General features: G+C 36.6%; 1 protein-coding gene across 10 annotated transcripts in view; it reads right to left on the bottom strand.

Moving 5' to 3' along the window:
• NCOA1 (nuclear receptor coactivator 1) overlaps nucleotides 1-12,514 on the bottom strand; it is a 239,683-nt gene that overhangs the window by 25,510 nt on the left and 201,659 nt on the right. For all 10 annotated transcript variants that reach the window (XM_078056046.1, XM_078056041.1, XM_078056044.1 and 7 more), the window contains 4 exons: nucleotides 12,316-12,433; nucleotides 10,921-11,089; nucleotides 9,543-9,857; nucleotides 672-773 (listed from right to left, as the gene is read on the bottom strand). In XM_078056046.1, the coding sequence (XP_077912172.1) occupies nucleotides 672-773; nucleotides 9,543-9,857; nucleotides 10,921-11,089; nucleotides 12,316-12,433 (704 nt within the window). The remainder of the gene's footprint in view (nucleotides 1-671; nucleotides 774-9,542; nucleotides 9,858-10,920; nucleotides 11,090-12,315; nucleotides 12,434-12,514) is intronic.

Raw genomic sequence — 12,514 nt, 5'->3', positions numbered from 1 at the left:
TTTTGCCCCAAATCCATCTAGATACATTTTATGGAGAAAAGTTTTGTGTGTGAGTCCTGTCTAAAATTCCTCATCTCTCAAATTTTTGTGTCACCTTGGTTAAGAAAACATAAAAAAGTGGTTGAAACAAAAATACTAAAGTATGTGTGGAAGTTAAGTAGGGAGTGAGTACCAGACAAGACTTAGAAGGCTATCTAGTTCTTTTTGTGTTTAAAGTTTCAATGGCCCTGGGTTCATGTACAAGGATTGTTAAAATAAATAAAAAACAGAAACTGCTCATGCTCAGACTGAGGCAGAGAACACAAGGTAGTTAAGATCACTCAGCAATGTGACTGAGTTTTGATCAGGTTTCAGGTACCATTCACACAGTTTCTTATCTAGGAGTCTTATTACTGGCCCTATTCAGGATAGCAGTAAGAGTGTTCTACTGATTCATCTGGTATCTAATAGCAATGACAACACCACCAATAAAACCAAACAAAGGACTCTTGGCTTTAGATCAAATATCAGTAAGGGGTATCACAAGTTGATTATAAATTCATTCTAGAAGAAAGCTGTACTACTACCTTAAAAGATCAATTCACAGATCATTTCAGACACTCAAGTCAACACTTTAAGAAACACAGCTTGGGTTAGAGAAGTACTAACAATGTCTGGTCTTCTCACATTACCTGAGGTGTAATTTGCTGCTGCATGCCTGATCTCATATTGATGCCAACTGGAGCGTTTGCTGCAAACTGGTTCAAGATAGCTTGCCGATTTTGGTGGATCAACTAGAGAAAAATGGAACAATGAGATATCATATTTCTACATACAAACATATACTTTGGCCCTTACAGAGTAACACAAACTTTTTACTGATTACTAACAAGTTTTAGTATTACAGGTTTAGTAAGATTATTTCCCATGTTTATCTGTCAAAAGGCTGGCAATTCCTAACATTTATCAAATATTTCCTGCCTATAGAACACCAAATAGGACAGAGCATTTAAAAGCAGAATCCATACACATGTGCATATATATATGCACATAGGTATATACACACATACATACATATATTGTACTTTTATTTTTTATTTTTTTAAGTAGGCTCCACGCCCAGTGTGGACCCCAATGTGAGGCTTGAACCCACAACCCCAAGATTAAGACCTGAGCTGCAATCAAGAGCTGGATGCTTAACCGACTGAGCCACCCAGGCACCCCCATCTATCACACTTTTAAAATCATGCTAATACTTAGTTATTTCAGATAAGTACAATAATGGAGAGAAAAGAAACACCAGCCCTACAACTTAAACTACTCTGAGTATAAAAGTAGGTACATACTAGGGCACATTCTACAAAGGTCTGGAAGATTAATGGAAAAGTTGAGGTACTTCTCACTTGGAGGCTGACTGTCGGATGGGTACATATTTGGGGAAATCCAACATGATTTCATTCGTTGGGGAGAATTATGTAAGAAACAAATGGTTTGAGAAAATAGACTATTTATTTAACTAGAAGAAGTAATTACTTTAGACCAGCATTTCCCAAATTGGTGTTCTAAAGAACACTGTTCTGCAGGATATTAATAGATGTGCCAGGAAAATAGCATGCTGTGCTGTATTAAGTATTGGAAATGATGGGTTACACAAGGTGAAACAGATTTCTTTACTGCAGTAATTCTATGAGACTTTAATTGGCCAAAGCACACTGTGGATCTTCAAGAAGGGGATATACTATGCAACTTGTTTTCACGAACCTTTTTTTTTTTTTGCCCTGACACACATTAACATTTATCTCCTAGAACAATTTTGTATGGAACACTAGTTTGGAAGATGCTGTCTGTATTAGGCTTAGAATTTCAGGGCATAGGCATGCCTTAGCTTCATCAGGTAACAAAACAAGCATCCTGGGAAGTGGTATTTCCTGATAAACAATCTATAGCTTAAAGAATTTCTTGCTCAATCATTTGATGTGAATAAACTGTTCAGAGAGATAATAACAACATCAATCCTATTTTGTATTTATATGGTACTTTATAACATAAATTACTAATAAATATATTAACACTCCATATATTTTAATATATTTTATATTTTAATACATTTAATATATTTTAATATATGAGATGCAAACTAGAAAGACTGTGAAAGTTTTCTAAAAGAATCCAAATTGCTGTGAGCAGTGATTAAATCTCCCATCTCCAAACAGCTCAATTCTTAATTCTGGTTTCATTAATTTTCTGACTCCCATCAGATCAGAAAACAAACTGTTTTTTGGGGAAAAGCTCATTTTACTATAAATGTAAAAATTAAAACTTTCAGGCATTCATGGAATAGGATAGAACATTCAGAATCGCTTAAAAAATAAAGATATGAACATTATGGTTTTAAAAGTCAAAGGGACTCTTGGGGCGCCTGGGTGGCTCAGTCGTTAAGCGTCTGCCTTCAGCTCAGGTCATGATCCCAGGGTCCTGGGATCGAGCCCCGTGTCGGGCTCCCTGCTCAGTGGAGAGCCTGCTTCTCCCTCTCCCTCTGCCCCTCCCCCTGGCTCATGCTCACGCTCTTTCAAATAAATAAAATCTTAAAAAAAAAAAAAAAGATAAGTCAAAGGGACTCTTAAGTACAAAAATCTACGTACTTCTTAAATTCTACAGACCACAGACATAAGTTTAAATAAACCATTAACTTTACAAAGATTTATCAAAAAATTAAGTATATGCAAGGTAATACATAAGGTCTGAAGGCTACAGAGGTGAGCAAATCTCTGTCCTCCAGGAATTCTCTGCTGAGTGGCAGAGGCCAATACAGAAGGGCGCCACCTACGAGTGCTACACTTGCATATCCAGACATCTACAAGGCACTTAGCCTAGAGCAGGAAGGCAGGGACCAAGAGTATGAGTGCACTCAATGGGACCTTGAAAGATGAGAATGCCAGGTGGCAAGAAGGATCATAGAGTTAACTTAAGGCAGAAAGTACAGCAAGTCTAGAAACAGAAGACGAGGCAATGAGGATAGGGGAAAATACATTAATCTTAGTGATGAAGAGAAGTAACATAGCCAGGGGAGTGAGTGGGAGTTGGGTTTCCAAACTTACAGCTTTATATATTCTTTGATTGTGAGATAATGTGAGAATGAAATGGGTGGGGATGGAGGAAAGATGCTGGAGAAGTAGTAAAAATGAGAAAATAACCTTAGGAAATAAATTACAACCTTAGAAAATAGCCTATTTAGGCTATTTTTAGAAGTAGAAGAAATTACTCTAAAGCACTTTCTGTTAAAGAAAAATTTATCTATTTCTGCCCTTGAAATAATTCTTTTCATTTCCCCCTCTCCTCTCTCTGTGTACAACCTGACTAATGCTGTAGACAGCTGTCTCACTCTGACCTGCCTCTCCTCTCTGATTACTAAAATGCTACTCATTATCTAGCAAGCAGGTCAAGTTCTATTCTTCCTAGGAAGTCTTCCCAAAAGGATCACCATATCCTTTAACTCCTTGGAAATCTTGACTTTTGGTCAGTGGGAGGAGAGAGAGAGGTCAGGAGTCCTCAGAGCTGGGGACATAAATTCAAAAGTCTATAAAGGCCAGGTCAAAAGGCTTGTATTATAAAAGGAAATGTGGGGCTTGTGGCCAGTGAACAGTACAAACTCAGCCTACACATATAAAACACACACACCCAGAGTTCGGGCTGGCTGACATTTTTTCTGTCTGAATGGATTTTTTTTTCAATGCCTTATCAAGAAGTCCTTCCATAGGAAACCTAAAAGATGATTATCTAGCCTAGAGGTTCTCAACCAGGGATGATTCTGCCCCACAAGAGAAATTTAGCAATGTCTGAAGACACTTTTGGCTGCACAACTTGGGGAAAGGTTGCTACTGGCATCTAATGGGTAAAGGTCAGGGATGCTGTTAAACATTCTTAAATGAATGGGAAAGCCCCCTATAACTAGAATTATCTGTCCCAAAATGGCAATAGTGCCAAGACTGAAAACCCTAATTTAGCCACCGTGTAAATTCTTGACAAGGAGTTCTTTTATTTATTTATATATTTTTTAAATGATTTTATTTTATTTGAGAGAGAGAGAGAGAGTATGAGAGGGGGGAGGGTCAGAGGGAGAAGCAGACTCCCCACTGAGCAGGGAGGCCGATATGGGACTCGATCCGGGGACTCCAGAATCATGACCTGAGCCGAAGGCAGTCGCTTAACTGACCAAGCCACCCAGGCGCCCCTCTTTTATTTATTTTTTAAGATTTTATTTATTTACTAGAGAGAGAGAGAGAGCGTGCGTGCGCGGAGGGAGAGGGTGAGAGAATCTGAGCGCAGAGCCCCACATGGGGCTTGATCCCATGACTTCGAGATCATGACCTGAGCCAAAACCAAGAGCCAGATGCATAACCGACTGAGCCACCCAGGCGCCCCGACAAGGGGTTTATTTTTTTAATTAATTAATTAATTAATTAATTTAAAAAAGATTTTATTTGACAGAGAGAGAGACAGCGAGAGAGGGAACACAAGTAGGGGAAGTGGGAAAGGAAGAAGCAGGCTTCCCGCTGAGCATGGAGCCCGATGCGGGGCTCGATCCCAGGACCCTGGGATCATGACCTGAGCCGAAGGCAGCCGCTTAACTGACTGAGCCACCCAGGCACCCCAAGGGGTTTCTTTTAAAGAAGATATTCTTCTATCAGGCAGTTTTCATTGCCAGAAATTCTAGAGGTGAAATTAGCTTCCCTGTATCTTCTGCCCTTTGATCTTAGTTCTACTTTCTGGTCACTTCTATTTTCTCTAATATATAAAAAATAATCAATAGTGGTTCTTCTACCAGATCCACACATTTCTCCAGTACTCTAACACATAACACATGTGGACTTCACTTCTTTTAAGATGGCTAAGTATATCACATTTCTTTATGTGTCTCCAATGTTACTCTCCCTTTTCATAGTATTCTTTTCTTGAGAGTATGAAGACCCCGGCTGGAAAAGAAGAATACAAAACTAGAACAGAATAATTACATCTTTTATGAGCCAATCTTACATAATTTCCTACAAGCAGCAGGTCTACCCATTTTTGCTGTTGTCCTTTTCTCAAAATAGAACTTTAAGAATTCTTTACTGGTATCATGGATATATTTTTTTGAGACTTTGCTTATTTGACATGTGAGCAGACACTACACCTAAAGAGTTCATTACAACTTCGTATTTCTTCTCCATCACCAGCTCCCTCCTTCATTTTTGCTGTTCTTTAAAAGTTTCAACCAATGAATCTCTGTGTTTCCTAGGGTGTTTTTCCTCCCCCTGTCCCCCAACTGGGGATTATTCATAACTGTATAGTCAAATTTAAAATCTTAGAATCTTTTTACTCCTTGTTTACTACATTCCAGTCAATGAGATATACTTACAGTCAAGAAATATGCTTTTAAACTGATCTTAAAATCCATTAAAAAGAAAGAAACTATGATGTAGATCTGAGTTTGCACCTTTTTCCCCCCAAATCATCAGGCACTGTCCTAAATTCCTGCCTATGAGATGCTTGTATTTCCTGTGTTTGGCAAGAGGGAAGGAGGAATGAGAGGACATGACCAACAAGTAAACAGATGGTATCAATCTAGCAAGGTAAGTGTATTATGAACACAACGTTATGAATCTGATGTATTCTGGATACTAATCCTTGTCAGTTATACAGGGTTGCAAATATCTTCCCTGAGTCTATGTTTAACCTTGTTTATGTTGTCTTTTATCTTATTAAGTTTTAAATTTTAATGCAAACATCAATCTTTTCCCCTTATGCCTTTTAGGGGCCACATAAATCTTTTCATATTCACATTTAGATCATTAAAATACCTAGAATTTATTTTTGTGGATGGTAAGAGATAAGGAATCTAATTTAATTATTCCCCCTCAAGGAAAGTCCAATGTACTAGCATTTATTATACAGGCCATCCTTTCTCCACTGACTGCCACCTCTGTCTCTTACTAAGTCTTTCTATACATCTGGGTGTGTCTCTGGGTTCTCTATGACGTTCTGGTTGGTAGAACTCTCTATGCCTATGCCGGTTCCACATTGTTTTAATTTCTAAAGCTTGATTTTAAATCCTGGTATCTGACAGGGCAAGTTCATTCTCATGATTCTTTAAGGTTGTATTCATGCTTCTAAAATAAAGTTAGCATTTATTTGTTAGATTTCATGTTGAGATTTTGATTGGAATTCTACTGAATTTAATTAATTTCAGAACAACTGCCATCTTTATGATACTCTTTCCATTCACTAATATCTTTACTTGGACCTTTTTTTGACTTTCAATTATGATTTGTAATTTTCTAAGTCTTACACATTATGAACATATTTTGAAATTATATTTTCTAATTGGTTGTTGCTAGTGAAAAGGATTGCTATTAATTTTTATTTGCTTTTTTTTCCCTAGAAACACTGCTGAATTCCTCTACTGATTCTAAGTTCCCTGTAGATTCTCTTGGATTTTCTATATAAGCAGTTGTACTGTTTGTATATGATTATTTTGTTTCTTTGTCATGTTTGCTTTCTATATTTCAAAATCACTTAATTTTTAGTGTGCCAATGATATTCTCTTTTTTTTTTTTTGCACTAATATGAACTTATTCACTTAAAATATACAACCTGTAGAAAGGGCAGACATTCTACCACAGTTCACCAATCTGATCCAACTGTGAATTTACCTGTATAACTTTAAATAATATATTTAAACCTCAATTTCTTGATTTTATCAGGTATTTTATTGCCAGCCCACAGCCATTTACCCTTCTCTTTTTCCTCAATGAAAGCATAGGATTTTTGTTCAGCTGATTATCCCAAATCACATGTCTCAAGGGGCAACCTATGTACCCTAAGCCAATCCTTGCCCGCAGTTGGTTAAGGGTGTATATATGACTCCATTCAGGCTAGCCAGATGTGTGAAATTTTTAAAAAAACGTTTTGGTCCTTTTTCTTTTTTTGGAGTGGTAGGGAATAGAAAAGGAGAAGAAAAGATTTCTTGGCTTTTGAAATAAAGATGGGTAGGAAAGAGTCCCCTTTCTCCTGTTAGTTTTGTTTGCATGTGGTATTTGTAACCATGGGAGCCATTTTTCTAGCTGCCAAGGATTACAGAGTAAAAAGACAGAAAGAACCTAAGTCCCTGATAACATTCTGGAGCCTCTGAGGCAACACACCTTGACCTCTCTATTTCGTATCATCTCATTATTGGAGTCAAAATGCTTTTTTAAAATGGTTTTACAACTTTGAATGGATCTTTTTTTCTTTCCTTGTTGCTGAAAGCATCTTAACTGAAATACTGACAGACATAAGCCTTGGCCAGACTTTCTCACAGAAGACTCCAAGTGGACACACAGAGAAGTGGACACACACAGAAGACTCCAAGCATTTGCAGAGTAAGAGCCACCATGGACTGAGGGCCCCGCTGTTAAAAAGAACTTACGGTCCAGAACCCAAACAGTAGGTCTGGCTGATGAGGCTCATTAGGTAGCAGAGTACCGTCTTACACAGCAGTGTAAGCTGTTTTGTGTACTGACATATCTGGGGGCCTAAAATTTTGTATTTCTCTCACTTGATGGATATTTCACTCTGTTGAGCTACCCTGGCCACCAAACTTTGGACATGCCTCCGTAATATTCACAGGCAGCAACAGGGAGCCAAGTTCAGCTACCTGCAGCCTTATTATACGTGTATCCTTTGCATTGCTACTCTGCTTATCAGCTGCTTTAGGAGGAAATCAAAGTAAAAGCAATTTTTTCCCCAAACTACGTGTGAATGATTATTTCACCCATTCACAAACCTGACCTAGACTGTTGATCTAGCATTGCTCAGTAAGCCTTTAATTTTAGTCAGCATTTACTGACTCTATCCTGTAAAATGAGAAAATCAGCACACCTAGGTTTTCCTCTACTTTTTGGGATAGCCCTTAATCACTTACTACCTGCACTGTTATTTCACTTTCCAGGTGTGTATGTTTGGAATGCCCTAAGCTGACTGTAAGTTCTAAAAGTTGCCTGTATCTCTTATTCTTTGTATTCCTCATAGTACCTAGTAGAGTCTCCCCAAATATGTTGTGTGGGCACTATGTTTTGTGAACTATACGCATTTCTTATTCTTGTGCTTTCTATTGAATAATGAATGACAAGTTATAACAAGAAGCAGTTTACCTTCAACTAATACTCAGAACATATTACTATTTCCTTTCTTTCTCTTTTCTTCCCTCTCTTCCCCTTATTCCTTTCTGAGTTCTTTATTCCACCCCAGCATTTTAAAAATTATTCCTTTCTTTGCTATTCTACCATTAATAATTTTTTCCTATCTCATCTCTTTTTTTCTCTCCCCCTTTCATCACCTTCTTTTTAAGTGGAATGGAAACTCATATTATTTATTTAATATAATTTCATAATAATAGATAGTATTTATTATGTGTTACTGCACTCCTGGCACTGTGCTAAGATCTTTATATGTACTATCTCATTCAATCCACATACCACCTATGAGGTAGAGGAATTATTTATTATATTTCTTTTATCGGTATAATCAGAAATCAGAGGCTTTAAAAGGGCAAATAATTTGACTGTCAAACCACTTAAGTTAAGGTTAGAACTAGGACTTGAAACTCGAGCTCTTATAACATTATATAATATTGCCTTTCTAATATAATTTAGTTCCTTCTTTCTCTTCTTTCCTGAATTTGTAACACTCTAGGAAATTGCTTTAAATACTTTAAAGAAAATCCAAAGCAATATACACAGACGGTTAAAAAAAATACAAAAACGTTAAGAAGAAGCCACAATCTATAGCCCTGGTCCTGCTTCCCAGAGACAATACCCCCCCCTTTTTTTTAAGTGGGCTCCATGCCCAGTGTGGAGCCCAACACGGGGTTTGAACTCATGACCCTGAGATCAAGACCTGAGCTGAGATTAAGAGTTGGATGCTTAACTGAGCCACCCAGGCACTCCCCAGAGAGAATACTTTTAACCATTTGCTTTTTTGGTTCTTGATGCTTATCTCTGTATTTGCTGCTTATGCAATCTTAAATATTTATGCCATTATACCCACTCATTACCAGTCATGAGAGAGAAGATTTAACTCACCCAACTCCCCAGATCCCCAAACTATCTTTTCCTCCATTCTCCTAATATAATAACATCACTAAGCTTCAATCACTCCAACTTCAAACAACATAAATTTCATTTTCTGTTCCAACAATCATAACAGTATCTCCTGATGCTCTACTTTATAAATTAAGCTATATATTTCTCTTTATTAATTTAATACTAATATGTTCATCCTAAATATTTTTTATCTCAAAAAACAAAATTAATTGCTTTTAAATTGTGAGTCTCAAAGTACTTTGTTATGAGCCAGCAGTCTTTAACTGAATGAAAATCTCCTTTATCTTACCCTCGCAGACCAAGGATGGTTTTTTGAGTTTTTCATAAAGGTTGTGGGAACACTTCCACCTGACACCTTTATTCTAGCCACTGAGCTGTGTTGGTACGGCGTGAGTTAGCACAGGCCTTCACAAGAGCCACCTGCTAACCAGGACGACTCACCTGCTGTTGGCCCTGCAAGCGCTGCTGAAGCTGAAGCCGCAGCTGGTTGGGCGCAGCTGGAGGTCTGTTCAGAGTCTGCCGGGGTGGCATGCCCATGCCAGGTGAAAAAGCGCCTCGGGGAGGTGTCACTTGGACAGGCATAGTCCCCAATGAAGGTTTTTGCCTGACCATGCCTTGGAAAGGGCTAGAAAGATTGGCAGTAGGTGAAGGAGAAGAATAAGGCTGGGAATAAAGGTTGGGTCTTTCTTCCATCATCAAAGGTGGTGTTGCTTGTTGTGGTGGAAATCTCTCTGATAAGACATCTAATCCACCTCCCTGTTGGAAAATAAGCCAGAACATTTTACAAATAAATTACTGCCAATAAATGACATGCTTCTTTATATAATCTTGGATCTGAGAATATGTTATCTCTAGAAAATTTTATTATAAAATATTATGCTGAATTCATGAAGCTCTCTAGGAGTTTCCTACCTTAAAGGAATCACTTATGACAGTTACTTCTGAAATGGAGTAACAGATGAACTGAGATGTTTAAAAATCTCAGAAAAGAGATAAAAACATGTTAAAACACAGGCTAAAATAAATGGAATGACGCTAAAAGGTTTGAAAAGAACTACGCTGCAAAGCCTAAGAGTCAACAAACATTACATTTAGTAGTTTACCGTGAGAAGTAGATTATTAAAGGAGGGATTAGTTAGGCATTTTTCTCTCTCAAATACAGAATTCATGCTTTCCTCTTATTTGGAAAAAAATTCATAGCTGGCCTAACAGAATGCCATAGCTATGGCTTTTAAGACTGATAACTATTATTCATCGTAAAAAATCTAATTTAAATTGTGACCTGGTGTGTGTATGTGTGTGCACACGCACGCACATGCACATGTGTATACGTAACTGAAAGGAAAGTTTTATGAAACATAACTTCCCCTTTTTCTGGGCTATGCATTCTGATATATTCTACTACTTAAAAAAATATGGGTCATGAGGCAATAAATTGATTTTTCAACCTCACAGTTTGAAAAAATACCTGGAATTTGGAGTATCATGGAATATACAGGTTGACGTCTAGCACGAATGAAGGATAAATTAAGTCCTAGAATAAGAAGTGATGATATAAATCTGGATTCTATTTTAGTGGGAGCCTCTTAAGATTCTGGTCCATAGTGAAAGGCTAAGACTTTCTAATTCTAACTATTTCTAATTATTATGACATTTTTGTTTTAAAAAACTCATTATTTAGCTATATTTAATAACTTTCAAGAGTAAGTTACAAAACTACTTAAACACAGTGAGAACAATATTGAAAAATCTTGCTTAAAAATAATTTTCTAGCTTCTCAGGATTGTATCATTTTAATAATGCCAATTTTAATAAATACCTGGACGAGTTTGTCAATTCCCAGAGCTCTATCTAGTTCAGCTAGCTCAGTTTCATCTTTGCCGCTGAGGAAGGACACTAGCTGTTCAAGAAGAGCCTTCTCATCATTTCTTCCTTCTACTGTTGTTGGTGGACAGAGAAGCTCATCTAATTGTGAACTAATACACTGGCTAAAGAATCAAAAGATTAAAGAGTTTAAGACTGATATAGCAAATAAGTTTTCAATCTCAATAACACAAATATATATATATATATGATACACACATATATGCAAATCTTGTTCTAGAAAATTCTCTGTCGAGATGCTTTTTCAACCAATTCTCACACAATGAAATGTTCTATACTTATGTGCAGAAATATAAATGTTCTGTATGTAGCTTGAATATATTCTCACTGTTTTGTCAATCACTGAAATTTGCTTCCATATTCTTCCTCTTAGCTTATAGAAACAGCTTGAAAAATTAACTAAACATAGTTAAGAAAGGGAAAAGAATTCTTGATGAAAGTCAAAAATAAAAATCAATCAAAATCTCAGGGAAAAAAACCATCTAGCCTATAGTAAGATTTATTCTATTTATACTTAACTTTCAAAGATGATCAAATCATATTGATAACATGATTACCACTTACAAAAGAAATCAAACTAGGAAAATGAAACATGCTCAGTGTTAAGCAACAACAACAACAACAAATGTTGATTACATGAAGGAAATACACAGTCTAATCCAACTGATACCAACTGATGCATAAAAATCAGAAATATATAGAAAATCATACTAGTAATACAAATATAAGGAATCTTCTTTGGAGAAGGTAAGTGGGAATACAGTTCATAGTTAAAGCTCTGCACCACACTCGACACTGTCTAGTCATCCTTTGGTTGCTATGCATGAGATGTACTCTAATGTTTTGGAATGGAGCTACTTATGTCAATTAAGAAATTAAATTCTAATCAAGATGGGACACTTAGTAGATGTAAAAAGTACTTTCCCTTCTTATACCATCTTGCTCCAAAGAGAAACACTGGACAAAATAACTATACAACAAAAAGCTCAAGAGCTTTTATAATAATTGTTATACTGAGCTCAATTCATTTACAGGTCTCAGAAATTTTATAGTAATCAATCAAAGCAAAGCAAGAGATGAAAAAGAAAACAACCGCTGCATATTATATCAATCTTTTGGTAATTACAATACATACTAGCCTTGCAGTCACACAGTAAATTAATCTGTTTAATGTGGTGTCTTCCTCGATCCCCCTTTTTTTCATTAAACATTCACTTCTACTACTATCTCACAAAATACCAATGTAGGCTGGAATCCTGTTTGGGAAAATAGTTCTTTGTTGTAGAAGTTGATATCTGATATTTTATAAAATAGGAAATGTATTACTCACTCTTCTGGTTTATTCTGATTTACAGCAGTCACTGTATTATTTGCCCATGGAATCTGATCACCTGTTCCTGGCTGTCCAAATTGGTTATCAATTGCTTCCAATTCCAGCTCTGGCAATCCTGATTACAGAAGAAAAGGTAAGAAGTCAGTATCATAGTAGAAGATAAAATGACCGTATTTTTCAGGAGCAATATATTGTA

This window comes from Halichoerus grypus, chromosome 10 (genome assembly GCF_964656455.1).
Source record: "Halichoerus grypus chromosome 10, mHalGry1.hap1.1, whole genome shotgun sequence".
Lineage (NCBI taxonomy): Eukaryota > Metazoa > Chordata > Mammalia > Carnivora > Phocidae > Halichoerus > Halichoerus grypus.
This window is presented reverse-complemented; position numbering and strand designations above follow the sequence as displayed.